Source organism: Copadichromis virginalis, linkage group LG5, assembly GCF_057382275.1.
Source record: "Copadichromis virginalis isolate Kocher_CV1m ecotype Utaka linkage group LG5, C_Virginalis_male_GT1.1, whole genome shotgun sequence".
Lineage (NCBI taxonomy): Eukaryota > Metazoa > Chordata > Actinopteri > Cichliformes > Cichlidae > Copadichromis > Copadichromis virginalis.
This window is the reverse complement of record NC_140622.1, coordinates 37,896,116-37,915,554: the sequence shown is the minus strand read 5'-3', so window position 1 is coordinate 37,915,554 and position 19,439 is coordinate 37,896,116. Positions and strand designations below refer to the sequence as shown.

General features: G+C 40.4%; 1 protein-coding gene across 4 annotated transcripts in view; it reads left to right on the top strand.

The window, feature by feature from the left end:
* Positions 1 to 40: 40 nt before the first annotated feature.
* arhgap9 (Rho GTPase activating protein 9) overlaps positions 41 to 19,439 on the top strand; it is a 46,612-nt gene continuing 27,213 nt past the window's right edge. For 3 of the 4 annotated variants that reach the window (XM_085457679.1, XM_085457680.1, XM_085457677.1), the window contains exons 1-4: positions 41 to 424; positions 12,424 to 12,754; positions 14,848 to 15,046; positions 15,203 to 15,597. In XM_085457679.1, coding sequence (XP_085313805.1) covers positions 12,533 to 12,754; positions 14,848 to 15,046; positions 15,203 to 15,597 — 816 coding nt within the window. In that variant the 5' untranslated portion in view covers positions 41 to 424; positions 12,424 to 12,532. Of the gene's footprint in view, positions 425 to 8,386; positions 8,461 to 12,423; positions 12,755 to 14,847; positions 15,047 to 15,202; positions 15,598 to 19,439 lie in introns of those variants that run through there. The other variant, XM_085457678.1, reaches the window with a different exon arrangement.

The following is a 19,439-nucleotide window of genomic DNA, read 5'->3' as shown; positions in this document are numbered from 1 at the left end:
TCTCCGGGCGGAGTACACTGTTCGTGTTGTGCGCTCTCTGACGGAACACGCCGCAGAGTATAACGAGTGCCTTCCATCGCCACCTTTCAGCAGAGCTGATTGGTTACGCGTACAATCATATTGGGCCACTGTAACCAATCTTAAAACACCAAACCCGTCCAGCTCAGACTATTTTTCCATCCGCTTAAAGAGCGAGGAGTCTCCATCATCATGGGCTGCAGGGGTAACTTAGTGTCCATGCATGACTATTAATTAGGAAAAGTGCACCTCGGAGTTCTTTCTTCTGCTCCCGTTAAACGAATGATGTGAAGTTATCTTTACTCTTCCCACAAGAGAGGCAAAGCAAACTTACCGAGGCGCAAGTGCTTATATATCTACAGCGCGCTCTGGAGACATAACTCAGCAGTCATCACGTCGCTGCAAGGTGAGTTGTGCCCCTCACACGAAAAGAAGATTGATCACTATTGAATTGTTTGCAGAGAGAACTCATTTTCCGCAAAAATATTTATACATTTTTGCAAAAACTATTTGTGATCCAGTTTGAATTCACTGTTATTTGTGGAAACACTGAACCACGAGATGTTCGAATTTCATTTGTAGGAGTTGTTGTTGCCACATTTGGCTATAGATTGAAACTTTCATTCCCACTCAAACATACAAAAGACAAATGATTTTTGTGTAATGTGTTTTATTTATTTATTTATTTACTGATTTCCTTTCTGCACCTTTACATTGATTATGCTTCATTTTTATGTATTTTGGATGCAAGCATTAATTTTGTAGGTACAATATGAGAATTATTCCACCTTGACAACAAAGTTTTACTCTTTGTTGTCAAAAAAATATGTAGGCAGGCCCTGTCAATTCTGCCTCTATAAATAGTTTACATGCCTACGTTTTCCAAAACAAACATCTCAGAACATGAGACTTTGAAACCACATGCTGTATATACAGTTATTACAACTGCTGAACTGAAACAAACCCACAAACGGCTAACTTATAGGCCCAAGACAAAAGCAGATTTTCAACCTCCAACCATTTCCTGCTGAAGAGCACTTTCCACTCTTCAAAGTTTCCTTTTCCCCTCCCCTTATACACACAGTATTGACTTCTCACTCTCCATTTTTCATTCTGTTTTCTTGACTAATTTCATTACTACGATTGTGCAGACACCACGACTCTCTGTTGGCCATCTCATCATCTTTTTAAAGGTCGCGCTGATAAAAAATCCTCATATCATCACTTTACATATGACACTTTTCATACAGAAATATTTGCATCCTGCTTCTGACACTACATGCGTGCATACAAGTGCATGGATGGGTTAACCACAGGGTGTGATGGAAACACTTTGACTGATGCATTGCATTTTCGCTCTTTCATAATCATTCTTAAGTCCGCGCAAAGCAGGAGATTTGCTCCCTTTTACGCCAGCCTGTGACGACAACAGGCTGAAAGATTATTCTCTGCTTGCAACTTTGCTGATTAAAAGCGCCCCCGTACCAGCATTAAGATGAGGGCTACAAGTTCACTCTAATTACTGCTGTGCTCCACAGACTGCTGTGGATGCAGTGTCAAAGAAAAGATTGAGGGACTCGAGCCTTTCACATTGTGGTATGTTACTTGTCAAAGTATTCTTGCTGCACTCTAATATCTCAGTAAGTCTGTGGGCAGTCTGTTTTTATCACAGTGAGAAATGTATAGCTGCTTATATGCAACATGCGGAGCATACATGTCCTTGCAGTAGCAGATCATTTGGTGCAGAAAGACCTCAACTCACGTTTGTGTTTTCTGCTGTGCGGACTGTTTCTCTATCTCCGGTTCCTGAAGACATCTGGTCCTGAAAAGCAGCCCTAAAGGCCCCCGAATCTACCATATGTTCTTTCTTTGGTGTTCGTTTATTGGTTTGTCTCTTGGTTATAAAGCACTTTATCCATGATTAACTTGTTTTAGCTTTGAACTTAAAATGTTTGTGTGGAAAATATATTTTATAGAGTGGTCGTTGACTGTTTCCCTGAGAGAAACCAGCCTCTGTTTTGTCCAGCCTTTTTATATCAAGTAGAAAATGTTGAATTTAATGTATTTGCAGAGGAAAACATGACATAGAGCAGCTGTTTAATCAGACGTAAGTCGTGCAGCAGGTGTAGTTTAAACTTTAATCAGTTTGCATTTTTCTTGCTTATTCTTTGATTAATTGTTTAGGTTATAAATACCACTCACAGCTGCTCGGAGATGAAAGAGTGAAGTCTGCCAACTGTCACACAGTCAAAACTGCTAAGTTCTATATTCATTTATTTTTAAATTAAAGCATATTCTTATGTTTGATGAGCTTAAAGAATTACCAATGTGATGTAAATAAGTCCTGTGATATAGATGTGATCTGTCCAGGGTGTATTTGGCCTCCCCCCCACACACGCGGTCTTTTTTAAATAAATTACTTGTACTTATACTGTAATAGTGGGATTTTTAGTGGCAGTTGGGTTCTCTTTAAGTTACAGTGACAGTGTAGTGTGTGGTATGTGCATGCCATAAATACAGTCATTAGTAATTTGTCTCATCTGCTTGAATAGAACAAAATCACGCTGGCTCATGGTGACATTATGCCATTGGTCGCCCACACCTCCCACTGTTTTCACTTCCTATCCTCACCCACCCGTACGCACATCTTTTGGCATCTTTTCATTACATTTTCATGATACATATTGTTGCATCCCATTGGAGAACAGCACAGGTCCTGATTTACCTGCTATACAGTGTCTATATGAAAGCAGTGCTAGCAGCTACGGTGTAATATAGCAGTGGTGCTTACATTCACATTTGTGCTGTGTTTTAATCCCATTTAATCCTGCTTGTACTTAAAGTATCAATGCAGTCATTTTTGCTTTCACTAGGCTGTGTCATGCACATGTAGATGTTAATGTGACAACAGGAACCAGACGTGCTAAGATTGCGTTAGTGCTGAGATGACTTGTTAATTTAAAAAGCTGCAGATAAAAAAATAATCAGCAATAATTTTAACCATTCTTAAAGGAAATTGATTAAAATTTGGTATTTGCTGCTTTTCTTTTTTAAAAATAAATCTAACCTAAATATTGGACCAGAAGGTCGTACACTTTAACTGATCACTTGACACATTGTAAACCTTATTGTTAACTGTGCAATGCCCCTTTACTAAACAAATAACCGCTTGAACGCTCTGAGGGCATCACAGCTGTGCCTCTGTGTGTGTGTGTGTGTGTGTGTGTGTGTCTCCTCTCTATACCCTTTGCCGTGGGATGTTTAGCTGCTCTTCCTTGCGCCTCAACACTATCGTGCTCACTTTAGCTACACACAGCTAAAAGTGGGTCTTTGACTTGCCTGATAGCTTTTGACAGCTCACTCTCATCCCCGGTGGATCAATGGAGCTCAGAGCTCTTCATTAGAAACATCAATGTACCTCACATTCCCACAGGCTCGGCAACAACTCACCAGCCCAGTCAGAGAAGATTCATTTTTTATTCTGTAAATAATAAATATTGACTTCCATATGACATTTGGTTTGGGAAATACGGTGAAAGAAGGCTAGCTTGTTTGCTCGTCATTAACTGATACTTAATATACGAGTATTAGCAATAATAAATTTTTTTATAGTCACCAACTACCTACCAAAAAAGCTCATTATTTATTTTGATTTACTTCATAAAGTATAGAAAATAACACATGGCACACATGTTGTGCTTCAGACAAAAAAAAAAATCAAAAATCAGGGCTCCGCAGACTCGATGTCTTGCTTTATCAGCCTTTATCGAAAAAAGAAATCAGTCTCTTTAGTTCCTTATCACAATTTGTTTTAGTGCTAAAGTCCCTCCTCACATTAATCAGTCATTCCACTCACAGTGACAATTTTGACAAGTCATTTTTAATCAGAAACATATATTCTGGTTCTGGTTTCTCAAATGCAGATTTGCTGCTTTTATGTGTTCTCCTTAAAAGTGAATTATTGGCACTCCTGACAAAGAGGTTTTGCAGAGCCAAAGGAATGTCACCAACATACAAAAACATTATTTTTGTCAAGCAAGGTAACATGTAGCCACCATGTTTACACATGTACTCCCCATTGGTCCATTCTGAGCAAGGAAAAGCTGTAAAATGATCTTTGGGTTTAAATGTTCAGGAGATAAATCAAGCGCGGTTAACATGTCGCCTTGGACTGGAAGGTCTCTGTGTTTATTTTTCCCGTATTTTCTTACATTTGAAAATGAAATGTTGCAGAAAAATGTTGCTGCTGTATCTCATAAGTTGTGCTCATAGATTAAGCGATAACATTGTCAATCAGATTAAAAATAATTCTATGAAGACAGTTTTGAATGGTGTAATTTTATTGGCTTTAAAATATGATGTTAGTGTTTCCAAAACATTTAGTGCTGTTTCTTATATGTAAGCTGCTTACTGAAATAAGAAGCATTTTCATGCTTGTTTGGTACGTAAGCTAGAAGTGTGTTGGCAGTGTGTTTTTTACCTTGTTTTATTCTGTAAAATCCAAAAGCTAATTAAAAAAACGTGATACTTTCTTTAAAGACTGCCCCCTGGGCAATCATGCGCTACTCTGCCGAACTGGCACACTGGTTTGTCTGGTTGTTGTTTATATTCAAATGTGGGAAATGGGAAGTTGAGTAGTATACATGTGAAGTCTCTGAAGAAGTTTGCTATGTGTCGATGCAGACTGCAGGGTTCATTGTAAACACAAGCATTGCATCAGCAAACCCTTGAAATGATGGCATCACACATATGCAATGCTGCGATGCGCAACAAGAAAAAGATAACACGCACTGGAGACACTGGAGATCACAGTCGGTCACAGACGTTGTTGTCACAATGACAGTAGCGGGCTTGAGCCAATGGCTGCTCCGCTGTCACTTTCTGCTTTTCTGATTGGCTCAGTAACAGTTTACTCAGCTGATCATTAAAAGAATCCAGCCCACCTGTTTAGTCACATATAAGCGCATACATGCTTTCATACACAGATTCGTCATCCTGCCAGCACACTGGGAAACACAGTGTGTGTTTCAGTGTCTCTCTCTGGTCTAATCATCAATAATGCATGGCTCTGCGAGGATGAAAGGCTGTTTTGGCTTGAGGCATGTGTCTCATATGGAGAGAGAGACATCAGCCCTAGTAGTTATAACTGTACATCCATACACTGCATTCCTTCATGTGGCTGTCGTCAGCAGAGCTGCTCATCAGACAGCGAGGAGACCGATTTCCAGCTAAATGTGTAAATGAGCTCATTAAAGAGGGTGTTTTTTCTTTTGTCTTCATTTTTGCTGTAGAGGGTGTTTTGCTGAATTGACAGTTTAAAGATAAGGATTGATTGCTGTTTATATTGTGAAGACATTGAAACAGACCATGTTTTGAAATATACAGAAAATCTGATTTGACTTTGGCTGAAGCAGCTTTTACATTAATTATGTTTATCGCTCACTGCTGAAAGCAAGCATTAAATGCTAGCAGTTTTAAAGTGCAGTTTAGGCAATGCAACATACGGTTTGGTTAAGCACTGATTTTAGGAAACATTTGAGGCATCCCTGTGCTTATTTTAAGACAGCGCTGTGCTACAGAGCCCTTTAATGTAGGAAGTGATGCAATATCTCACTGATTGCAATACTTACCTGACTAAAGGTTGGAGCTCCAGCTGCCAGTGTAGCAGGCAAACTTGGATGCTTGTTTGCACATAGTGATGACACTGTGAAGAACTGAGATATGAAAAGTTGTTTGGCTGACACAGTTATTAATTCAGCAGCCCTGTTTGCTTACAGTGACTTACTTTTTACTTATTGTTGTGGTAATTAATGTTACTGAGCTGCGTGTCTCACATGCAGCAACTTTTTGTCTTATTTTCCTGCGACGCCTTCGGTTATAGACATTTATATGTAAATACAGTACAGTGTACGTGCATGTGAGTGTGTGTTTTCTGTGTGTATACAGATATGGCAGTGTACGCGGAAACCCTTTGAAGTTCCTCATTCAGTCTATATTCCTCTTCCTCATGTCTCATCTCTCTTTGAACACCGTGTAGCCATGATTATTAAAGCCGCCTTCTTTCCACTTCAAACGTATGGAATGAATATGGATATGATATGACACCAAGCTCTCCACCCTTTACTCCTTTCCAGTCCTGCCATGTGGTGAAGTTTGATTGGCCCAGCGATTTCAAATCGTCTCCGTGGGAGATAAACCTGTCTTGTCTTTCAGACGCCGGAGCTGTTTGGAGCAATTATTACATTGATTATTGGAAATGATATGAAAATTGGGGAAAATTATTAAAACCATGTCTTACTTCTCACGTGCTTTTAAATATCTGTTATCTCTCGTCTAAATATATCGTTTATATGACATTGTAGTTTGCATTTACTGTGTAGCCTCAGGATGTTTTCTGCAGCGTTATGGCATGTGGGTTTGCATGAATCCCTTAAAACATAAACAACACATCATTTATACTTCACACCAATGCTTTTCCAGATCATATGTATTTACAGCTTCCTTCGATTGTAGCGGGCCCTCAAAAACACAAACCAAAAAAGTTGCTTGCAGGTGTGCTGCCATACAAAATCATCATCACGTGCAACAGTAAATGAATCACTTGTAGATGTTTGTTTTTTTTGGTTCAGTGCTTAGGTTAAACATTAAAGGTAATCATATGAAGAAGAGGAAGAAGTGCAAAAAAACTGTCAACGAGAACAAATCATGAATAAAAAGAACAGATGTTGTCTTTATCGGGCAAATTTAAATGTGTTATCAGTGACTGCTTTCACGGCACTGAAAAGAGGCTCTTTGTTTTGAATGGCTTCTCTATAGCACGGCTTAGCTGGATAGGCCTATAGCTACAGTTTGTAGGTAAAGGACCTGCATGCCTGTTAGAATAGTGTCTTTTGAACAGATGATTTGAAGATAGTTGTTTGGCCATAGCTGACCAAAGATAGATTTTGAAAGATGTACCTCAAACCACTGTGAAGCATGATGGTGGAAATACTTAGCATTGCCTCGCTGCTTCAGAGACTGGGCAGCTTGCAGTTGGTGATTCAGCTATTAATTGTGCATCATACCAAAGAGTGCCTGAAAATAAACGTCAGGCCATCTGCGCTTCAAATGTTGACGCTGAATTGGAGGTGGACCTTTCATAATGATTCTATAAATCCACATTTTAATGGCTCCAAAAGAAGAAATCCGGGGTTAGGTTATAACATTGTCGAAAACATTTGAATCCCACAGATATTTTACGGGATTAACAGACAGTACATGCAAGAAAATCCCCAATCATCTTCAACTGAGGAGTGGCCATAAATTCATCAAGTAGCTGCAAGAGAATGGTGGACAGTTATACAAAAAGGATATCACAAGGTTATTTCTGCTGAAGGGGCAATACTGAAGCACTGTGTTCTGACACTATAGATACTTACTCTTTGGATTTTAGGAGGATGCATCTTGTGTCCCTTGATATATCGGTTTCGAATAGTTACATATTGTGTAATATGTCATGTGTACATATATCATGTACATATGATATACATACTACATATACATGTGTGTGTGTGTTTTAAATTGTGTATTTTTTGAAAAGATATGCATTTCAGAAGAAGTCATTTTAAATATGAATGAATGTTTTGGAAAATGTTTGACTAAAACATGCACAGCTACCAAGGTGGCGTATAATCCCTAAAGTACTTAATCCAGTGGCCTCTCCGGATTGCTGATTTGACTGAAACATACTGATGGTATAACGCCACGTCCTTCTTACTGGTAGTTCAGCGTGCTATGTGAAACATTTTAGACTTATCTGAAACTTATCCAGGTATTAAATAGGAAACCTGAGACGATTTCGAGGCATGCATTTTCCTCTGCTTCAGTGTTTACGACTGTGTGGTGGTGTGTAGAGTATTTCTGACGTCCAGCGAAAGCGTTGACCAGCCAGCTTTCCAGTTGGATCAATAGCTCAATCAATCAGCTGGACTGCTGGTTGCTTTTGTTTGTTCAGCGCAGAACGACTCTCACATGGTTTCTTCCCCTTGTTATGTTTCTGCTTCTCAAGTTTAAGTATTGTTTATTTGCATGAATGAGTAACATCCAGCTCACACTCCTTCTGTCTCTTTCATTCTCGTTGCTTTCAGTGCACGGGCAAAATGCTGGCTAAATGATGGATGGGAGGGTCAGCAGGGGTTCAGTGAGTGGAGGAAGGATAATTGCCTGCATGGGATTAACTGTGTTTTGTATGGTCTGTGCATGGATGAATGATAAAGACAGCCTCTGTTTGATTTTCTGCAGGAGCTGCTAGTATGTGTCCATTTTTTTAATACACGGAAAAAGGTTATGCCTCTTAATTTTTATTGTACGTTGTATGTTTAAGGCTTATCAGATGTGTGGCTCTGAACATCGAGTGAGCTGGTGATGTTGTTGATGTAGACAAACTCTTACTTCAGGACCACGGTGAGTCTCTCCTTCTCTCTTTCCCTCTCTCTGGCTGTTTCGCATGCATGCACAAATTGTATACTTTCCACTCCTTCAACTCACTTTGACTTGCATGCACACAGAGTCTGAGTTAAAGTGGAAACACTCAAGCAAAGGCAGACAGACAAATGCAGCATTCACTGAGTTTTTCTCCCTCCTCACTTATTTTCATCTATTTTTATTTCGTTCCTAAATTCCTTCATATTTGGTTGTTGATACCGCGTCATAATCCCTGAGCCCTCAGTCCCTGGCACAAACCACTCGTGCCTCTCAACAGCCTTGACAGGGTGCCTGTGTCTGTCTCTGACACCATATGGTCTTCACTGTTTTGTTTGGGCGAATGACGCCAGTGCCCGCTCTGCTGCTATGTGACCTGCAAATAGACACTCTGGTCTTATTTTCTTTTTGTAGATGCTGACGTGAGATCTTAAATATTTTTATTTTGCTATTGGTGAAAAAATTCTGAAATTCTACTGAGATTGTAACCCTTTTTTGGATTATTTCAGTAAATAGCCGATGTGAATAATACACAGTGACGGTAATTAAAATGTTGAGTCATGGAATTATAAAGAATTTGCTGAGATACTTTGTCTCCACTTTGAAAACTGTCTTAGCTATCGCCCTTTGGGAGAGTCATACTGAAATCCAGATTAATACAACCAAGGACTTTAACCCTGCAGTAGCAGCCTAATTTGCACACAGTATAATAAACCATGCAGGCTCTGTTGTAGCAGCGTGTGGATAGTCTAATCTGCTTTTCCTTTACTTTATTTTTTGATGTCTTCTTATCAGTTAGTAATTTCAAAGAGTAAAGACAGGAAAAGGCAAACAGGTGTGCAGAAGCGTCATTAAAGCTCTTCCTGTTTGTGTGTGGAGAAGAGCACATCCTGGACCCTCTATATGATTACTGTTTGTTTTTATCTTCTTTTTTACGCCAAGGGTAAGTTGTAATTTTGGCTTATGTAAATAGCAAATTACACATTACCGAAGCCGTGCAGCAAGATTGTTAAGCCTAAAAACAACTACCACTCTCTGCTTAGTTTTGTGTAATTACTGCATCTAACGGTGCTGCGCTCCAGTCTCGTTGTCAGTGCAACTCATCAGCACTTGCATGAAACGTAGCAGTTGTTTGGCCGTTAGATTTTACAAACTGTAACTAAAACTCCCAGTGATATGGCAAGTCAGAAAAACAAATGGCAAGATGGAAAGGATATGACCCAAACTGTGGTTGAACCTTGCTGCGTGCATGCTGTTTCCTGTTTGCTTGCTTGCCTCGTGCCTCTGACTTCTGCCTCTGTCCCTCCTGAACTTAGCTGCACTTTTAAATAGTGTAGCTAAGTTTTGGGGGGGGGGGTTTAACATCAGAGCCACCAAGGTTATGACTCTATTTGTTGTTAGAAAAACTTTTTAGTACACTATCATTTCCTGTAACAAACTGCCAGGTGTATTTTTAGATGAAATTACTGCATTACCAGTCAGAATACATTCTAGCATCAGTGTTTGCTTTTTCTAGCAAAGACGTCTATGAACACCAGACAATTAAAAAAGATTTATAAACGCAGTCATATTTCTAAATATTTCTCCACTGCCCACTTTATTAGGTACATCTTTCTAGTATCAGGTTGGATCCCCTTTTGTCTTTAAAACTGTCTTACTTGTGGCACAGATTCAACAAGGTGCAAACATTCCTCTGAGATCTTGGTCCATATCAATGCGATAGCATCACACAGTTGCTGCAGATTTGTCATCAAAATTACTCAGGTAGACTGTGGTGTTTAAACAATGACTGGTTGGTATTAGGGGCCCCAATATCCCCCACACTATCACACTACCACCAACAGCCTAAACCACTGGTACAATCAGGAAAGCCAACATGATTTGTAGCCTCAGTTTCCTCTTGTTAACCTACATCCAGTGTGGTCTTCTGCTGCTGTATCCCATCTGCTTCTAACTTCAATATTTTGTGTATTCTGAAAGATCTCTTCTACATACTTTGGTTGCAGTCAGCAGGTGTTTGAGCTATTGTTGCCTTCTTATATGCTTAAAGCAGTCTGGACATCCTCCGTTGGCATCAACAAAGTATTGTCACCTAGAGAACTGTAGCTCACTGGGTATTTTCTATTTTCCTAACCATTTTCTGTAAACACTAGAGATGGTCTCAATAAATCAGCAGTTTCTGAAACACTCGGATCAGCCCATCTTCCACGCTCAAAGTCCTTTAAATCACTTCCTGATCCTCCGTCATCCTCATTTAAAATTTAAGGAGGTCATCTTTACCATGTGTGTATGCTTAAATGCATTTTGCTGCCATGTTATTGGCTTATCATATATTTCAGTTGAACAGGCGTACCTAAAGAAGTGGTCGGTGAGTGAATATTAACAACAGCTATGATTTATTTTTCAGCTTGTGTATACAGTAAAACTCTATTTTTCAGCAATTCTCATCTCTTGTATTGCACTTTTCATAAAATGCTTCATATAGTAAAAGAATATTAATTTGAAGGCGTGCAAAATAGTTTTATGTGATAATCAATGCGTAATAGCTACTTCGCAATTTAAATTGCTTCCCATTTTTCTAATGTGCAAAAGGGACGTTAGCCGATGTCTCTTTAGTTATTCTATTCATAACGTGGTATGGCTTTTATTCAGATTCATTACATTTTGATGAAATGCTCCTGTGTGCCTTCCAGTGCACTTCCTGCTAGTGTTAGCCAGACTGTCTTCCAGGCAGGCAGTTCTTCCACCCATATGCTGTTACAGACGGGTTTTACTGCAATTCTCTATAGCCGTGTGGGGTTACATATTCTTTCCCATGCTTTAATAACAGTCGGATTATCAAGGTTCAGCCAGCTATCCCTGGCCGCCCTCACATCAGCTCACAGCTCTGTTAAGCTTCTTCCATTCCTCTACTACTCTGGTTTTATTATTTTCTCACCTAGCTCTAACAATGTGGTCTTGTTGTATCATTTGGCTTATCCCCAGCTTCCAGACCTTTTCCTTTCTCTTGTCTTGTCCAGCATCCCTGGACTCTCCCATCCTCAGTGACGTGAGGTACAGCAGGTCTGACTGTTGCTACGTAGCTCGGGATGTTCCCCTTCTGTTCATGCTCGTGTGTTTGCAGATTTGCTTGTAGGGATGGTGGGTGTATTTACTGTCAGTGTGTGAGGCTGTATTTCTATGTGTCTGGCAGAAAGTTAGATGTTCTCTTATGTAAGCGGGTCTTGGCTGCATAAAGCAAGGGTTTAGCTTAGGGATGCTGGCTCAGGTGGAGAGATGGAGACAGATGCTATTTTAGGTATACTGCGCTCCTTACATCTTCCATACACATGAGCTATTCACTCACATGGGTCTCTTCTAACAGGATGAAAGGACAATAGAAAAGTGGTGCACTGTGGTTGTGTACAAATATCAGCACTTCATCCTCCTGCTTGTCTACTAAATATAGCAAAATAGGAAGTGGGAAAGAAAAGTTTATTTTATTCATTTGTGAATGTTATTGCAGTGATCCATGCCGTCACTGAGCTATTTTTGTGCAGTTGGTGGATTATTAAAAGCCAGTTGTTAGTAAATAAAAAAAATGCAATAAATGCCTAAAGATCAAAATAAAGTCTTGCTTAATGTAAGGACCAATGCAAATTCCAAAATGTAAAAATATAAATTTTACATTGATGCAAAACAGAAAAGACAATTGGATGAGATGACTTGAAAGAGAAATTTCACAAAGAGAAAAACCCTGCCAACTCTAAAATAGAGATATTTTTTATAGCTTGGTGATTTTCAACAGCTTAATGCAGACTTCCATTTTTAGCTCTGAAAGGATTCAGATTCGCTCTCTTTGAACCTGCACAGCACCAGGTGACATTTCTACATTGTTCTCTCACAGCTGTGGTAATCTCTCCCTCTCTCTCACACTGTGTTTGTCTGTCCATGTGCCTGTTTCAGAGCATGGCAAAGTCCTGGCTCCTGTCTTGCCTACCCTGCACTGTCCCAACTCAAATCACAGATCAGCATACTTCCAGCAAAGCTTGCTGAACAGGACTGTGGGAAAGCCATGCTCTCTGGTTCTTGGCGGCGCTCTTTTGGTCATCAGCAGCCTGCTGCAGGATCTGTAGTGAACAGCAGGGGGATGACGGTGTGTGGAGTCCCCAGTGGTACAGTGGTCCTCGAGGCCCAGTATGACTACAGCTACCGTGGAGCAGACGGACGGCAGGTTTGCATACGGGAAGGTGAACGCTTCATTCTCCTGAAGAAGACGAACGCTGATTGGTGGCAGGTGAGAATTTTTTTTTTCATTTTCTCTGTCTTTTGCGTCAGTGGACTCATAAATGTCATGAAAACAAAAACATGTATAAATAGAGCAACATACTGTAGGTTTCTGAGAAGGATAAATTCATATTTTACTAGAAGCCTTAGAAGATGTTGCAGGGCTAAAAAAGGCTGTCAACACATAAGTGACAAAGACTTCCTTCCTTTACAGTAGAAAGAAACATGTTTACAGCCCGATACAGAAACAGATTGGGTCTCTCACTTATATGGTCCTATAGAACACATTTGCATGAGGTTATTTTGTTACAACTCATTCTTTCAAACTTTAGTAAGCCTTAACATTAGGGTGTCTTGATGCATAGTCAATCATCCAGGTAGGTAAATCCCAAAAGGTTGATTCTGTTCATCTGGATGTAGCATTTTCAGTGGGAGAAACGTTTCGTCACTCATCCAGGTGACTTCTTCAGTCTCAGCTGACTGCAGGTTTCCCCAAGCCTGTAAAGATTAAACATATTTAGCATTAATTAGCATACATGTCTGTCTCTAGTGATGCACCTTAACCATGAACTGATGCATACACTTTAATGGAAAAGTGTGTGATAGACGCGCTGGACCACTGTGTGGATATCATGCATTGGCTGCCTTAAATGTGAAACGGACACGCATGCTTACGTTACAGTACCATCAGGGAGAGATTATATATTTAAATCCAACAAGTCGCTCGTGACCAAGGTGGGTATGAAGGACATTCCAGGCTCCTTTTATGCTAGAAACGATTAAACTAGATGTCTGATAAAATATGACATCCACACAGTGGACCAGTTTTTCAGTTACACTCTTTGCTGTGATATCCTGTGATATCGGATTGAATGACAACACTCTAGCCAATGTTGAAACTTTAGAAACCAGTGGGGGGCATCATAGTCCTATGTCCATCTTTCATATACATAACAATAATATTTTTACAGTAAAAACAAATTTTAATGAGTAACTTTACATTGTGGGCACCGTGTATCTAGAACTGCCTCAAAATAAACTGCCTGTAGGTTAAATTCAATCCTGACTTCTGTCCAAATTGTGAAATTTGTTTAGTTTAAGAAATAGCAACAATGGCAGGCCTGTCCTATATTGTACAACTACAATAGATTTACATGTAAAACGTTGCACCACAGTCTAGCGACTTTTCTCCTTTTAGCTATTTTGTGCCTGTATGTCTCCTTTCTCCTCCATCTTCCTGTCTGTGACCTAGAAATCAGTCTTGGTATGCCGTGTTGAAGGATGTCTCTGTTCGTAAAATGAACCCAGAAGCGTGAGGGCCGAGGAGAAAGGAGGCCTGCCAGAGGAGCTATGGCGGAGGATACAACTTTAGTGTTTTTACCTTTTGTGCATAAAAAGATACAGTTGATGATGGGCTACAAAATACGGCTCATTTGTATTCACGCTTTAGTTATTTAAGGTGCTTAACTCCAAGATCAAAGTTGTGTCCGTGTGTGTGTTTCTTAAAAAAGGTATGCTTTGTCACATTGGGTTACATTGTGAATTTAAAAGTAGCTCTAAATATTTAAATGGTCATCTGTTGCATAAAATACAGCAGTAGACTGGAACACAACAGTGAGCCGACGATGAATGAACGATGTACACATGTATTTAACTGACACCACGATGACTTCAAAGCACGGATGAAAACGCACACTCAACACAGAAAAGCCCCAGCCGGCCACATGATTCAAACCGAGAACCTCCTCTCTATGAGGCAAGAGTACTCACAACTGTAACGCACATCCGGTCACATCAAAGGAAAAAATACTGCACACTGGCTATTCAGATGTAACTCTTACACTGGAAAAACTACTCAGTTATTGTTCACTTTAGCCACTGAGCTCATTAAATGATGTGGGCTGAGAAAAAGGATGTTATTTTTTTAAAAAGGAAGTTGCGGGTATACTCGTTGCATGTGCTTGATGTCAAAATGAGCTGTATCATTAAACATTTCCGCAACCCCTTCAGCCTTCAGCTGTTTGTTGCCGCTTGGTTGGACTGAAAGCATTTATGTAGCAGAAAAGAGAGAAAGCCTTTGGAATTCTGTTTGTTCTCTGACAGGTGCGGAGGATCGGGGCAGCCAGTAAAGCAAAGCCGCTGTATGTTCCTGCCACGTATGTGACCGAGGTACCTATCGCGCCCATGCCCTCCCCTCAGCGGCTGACTGCAACTGCCTCACTGAACACCAACTTTAGGATACTGCCGCGAGTGTCGCTGTCTCCCAGCGCAACCGGAGCTACAAATAATGAACAGCGCCAAGGTAAAGTGCAAGTTAAAGTATGTCAGAGGCAGTTACTAAAATTACCTGTGGTTGAGGCTTTTTAGTTACAAAGCTGGCTGTGTCGCTTTTGCACTTACAGACAAATAAGTTTAGAACAAATGTGGAAGTATTCGTTTTTTTCATCTTCTCCTGCAGTGAACAAACTCCTCTATCACTCCATGGAAAACCTCAACTCCAACAGTGTCTTCCAAGGTCTGAAAAACAACACCAGCGTGGATAGAGGTCACTTCCCAACTTTGCCCCTTTCTGGATTCACCTTTGCTTCCAACTCACCCACCTCCTCATCAGGCCACCTTATGGTCCCTGGGTCTCAAGCTACTTCCACAGCAGAAACAGCACCTACAAATTCCAGGGTAGTTCCCACAATCACCCGGAGCCAGAGCTCAAACAACCTGCCTGAAAACCTGATGGAGAATCCGTATGATGAGGTGGGCGGTGGCTTCAGCAGTCGCACAAACCACAGGATTCCCAAGAAGTCTTGTAGCCAATGGGACGTAGCAGGAGCTTCAGGCAAGAACAACCATCTGCAGGTAGGTCGAGTCAAAAAACCCAACAAAAAAGAAAAGGCGAAGACTTTTGCAGCACTGTATTTGCGACTAGTTTGTCTGCTATGATTTCTGTTGTGCTGTATTTTAGGAAGCTCTTTGAAAAATTCACTTTTTTTACACTTAGTGACAGTTTCATAAATCCTGGCAGCAAAGATGGTAATATCAATAATATAGACAGGGGTGCACATAAGTGGTCCGCAGGTGTGCATTCGCTGTCAAAATAAAAGACGCGCACCAGATAAGAAGTTGCAACGCGCATTTGCGTACATAAGATTTTCTGGAGGAGGACAAAAGTTTTTTGAACTCTTAAAGATGTCGAAGAAGCAAGCTCCTTTAAGCAATTACTTTGGTGTTCCTCCACCTCCAAAGAAATGTCAGAAGGAGTCCGAACCGCAAAAGAAGCTCGTATTCTCAGAAAAGTGGTTGCAGGAGGTGAGCTGGCTTCAAACAAATGATGAACACACAGAGATGTGGTGCAGAATGTGCCATGAAAATCCCACTCTAGCGGACAAAAACAGTGCTTTTTATATGGACGCAAACGCGCGTTGCAACGTCTTATCTGGTGCGCGTCTTTTATTTTGACAGCGAATGCGCACCTGCGGCCCACCTAAGTGCACCCCTGAATATAGATGTAAACATTAGTTTTTTGCTCTTGTGGTGTTGAAAGGAAATGATTTTTTCTCTCATCTTTCTGTCACCAAGTTTGACTGTATTAGTATATATTAGTAGTTTTTGGCCTTTACTGTAGTTTTGTTTAGATTTATTTGACTGGGGTTTTTTAGACACTTTGGCCCTGTGAGAGTGATACACAGTGGACAAGCACAGGAAAGCAAAGATCACAACCCTGTAATGATATCATAGGTCAGCGGTCTCCAACCTTTTTTGCGCCACAGACCGGTTTATGCCCGACAATATTTTCATGGACCGGCCTTTAAGGTGTCGCGGATAAATACAACAAAATAAAACCAGTACCGGTACCGAAAAAATGAAGATTTATTCATAACACACGTGAAAAGACCCAGGAAAACTGAGTTAACGATAAAAACGATAACAAAATAACGCTGAAAACCATACATTTCACACCTGAGCCTCAACTCTCGTGGCCCGGTACCAAACGACTCACGGACCGGTACCGGTCCGAGGCCCGGGGTCATAGGTGACATTTGGTACTCATCTACTCAGACTTCTGAACCTCTACTCAAGTTTTTTTTTAAATGATGAATGCTTGTTTAAAAAAAATCACGTATTTAACTTTGACAGACATTTAATTTCCACAGCACTGTACGTTTCTGAAAAGCAGTCCACATGACGTTTGTATAAGTTTGCCAAAAAGAAGGTCGAGGCAACAAAACGGATAAATCAAGCACTCTGTCAGCAAACAGTTAAACTTAAAGGCAGCAGTTCTTTAAATCTGATAGCCCACAGCTAGCTGTTGGACAGTTGTCACTTATCATCCTCATACTTCTGGATTAAACAGTGAAGGTAAATGATGGAAAATGACATGCAACTCAGATTGAATGAAGTGATGTAATTTTAAACTCCTGTCATTGGCAAAGTCTTTAATCTCATGCAAAGGTCATATCTCCGTTTAATTGGTGATTCTAAATGGGTCATAGGTAAATGTGCGCGCGACTGGTTTTCTGTCTGTCTTGGCCCTGCAACAGGCTGCCAACCTGTCTAGGGTGTACCCTACCTATCCCTGGGATAGGATCCAGCTATTGCTGTGACTAATCAAGTAAAATTGGAATAAATCAAACACAACAATATAAAAGATTAAAAGACAAATTGTAAGATTTATAGCTGCGTCTGCTACATTCTTTCCATCAATGTTAAAGACAGCTGGATAAAGTGTAGCAAAGGACAGCATCGGCACCTTTAACTTTGACCCCGTGTATGGGGTAATTACTGATGTCTGTACTATACTGTTGGAATTTTTTTCATTTAGCTGAATTCATCTGATAAAATATATGATTTCAATATTAGTAGAAGCAAACAACTACAGGAATACCACAGGACGATAAAAATAGAAAAATCCTAATGCGTCTTTTTTGAATCCCACATAATGATTAAGATCAGCTGCGGCAACAGTGGCTAGTTTTTATTTATATTAGTGTTTGACCTTAATAATCCTCCTAGAGCAGCAATCAAGTTGTGGTGACGCCAGAGCTTCCCAGTGTTACATCAGAAGGTATTACACAAGGCCTTGTTGGTGAGACAAATACTCAAGGTTATTCTTCTGCAAGTGGGAAACTCCCACAGCTTAGCATCCCAACTGTCTGTCCAAATAGACTTTTCCTCCGACTGAACCGTGCTTCCACAAGACACTTGTAACTGTGGGTACATGTGATCTCAGTGGAAATGACAGTCCTCCCTTTTTTGTTTTTTATCTCCAATCTCTCTTCCAGCCAGTCTGTCTCCGTGTCTATTCCTCTCACTCTCTGAGGACCATGTTCTTTCGAGCCTTTAATACCAGTAAGCAGGATTATTGCAGCCACATTCAGGTCATAACTCCCTGTTTATCAACCAGAAAACACTCTCTAACCACACATTCCTGCCAGGCCTCCTTGTAAGTGCTGCCACAGTGATGATGAATTTCAGCTTAATTTATCTTTTTGTCCTGCAGGGGCGAGAAATCTATTTAAACAGTATTTTTATGGTAATTTGTTTGAGGCATTAGATATTGCTTCATTACAAACCACAAGATAATTACTGTGATTGATTGTTGTACATGGTGTTCAAAAGCAATTGGCATTGATATGGTGCCATAATGCTTTCCACATGTATGTAGGCTTTCCAGAGAATTGTGGAATGTGCCTGCAAGCCTTTGAAGTGATGCTGACTCATAAGCTGAAACTCACTGTCACATTTAGCCTATATGTGTTCCATGGTGTTATGGTCAGGGCTCAGCAGAGGTCATTTGCATACGTGGAGAAGCAGTGGGTCAGCAGAGGCAACAATAAGAGATTTCGTATGATGCTACACGCTGGAAAAAATAATGCACATGAGATAAAATAAGATCAAAACTCTGTTATGAGATTGTTCGTCAAATACAACTTACCACATGCAATCATGTGGAAAAGAGCGTTTTCACACCACTCTATGCAGTCCCATGAAAAACTAAGTACGCCCTTTTTCCTTCTATAGGAAATAACAGGGCAAGTAGGAGCCAACTGCTGCTAACCAAATACACTTGATCAGCAAGTGTGAACACCCCTATAAAAAGCAGAACTTCATGGCAATATAATTACAAAACGACTGAAAAATATGGGCGTCTGCAGAAAGGAACATGTTAGCGCAGCTTTGCTTTGCAAACTTGCATCTGATAACCCTACAAGGTTTCTGCATCAGTATACTTTGGAGTGGTGGCCATAATGCACAGTACCACATTTGGTAAAAACTAAAAGCAGCATATCAGCACCAACACTTTATAGCAGGTGTCAAGCATGGCGGTGGAGAGGTGATGATTTGGGTTTATTCTGCAGACACAGGATCTTGCAGTTACTAAGCTGAAGATGAACTCATCTGTTTACCAAAATATGCTCGGGTCAAACGTGAGGCCCTCTGTCTGACAGCTAAAATGTGGCTGAAATTGGCTCATGCAATAGGAAGATGATTTCCAAACACACCAGCAAATCTACAACAACACCGAAAAGGAAAAGGAGCAATAGTCTGAACACCACATACAGTCATGCACAGCTGCATCATCCACTGTCTAGACTTTTGTACCCACAGAAACTCGACCGTTCAAGCAAAGCGCGGGTGCACAAATTATACCACGTTCCTACATTTAACTGCATTCATAAATTCACATCTGCAACAATTTC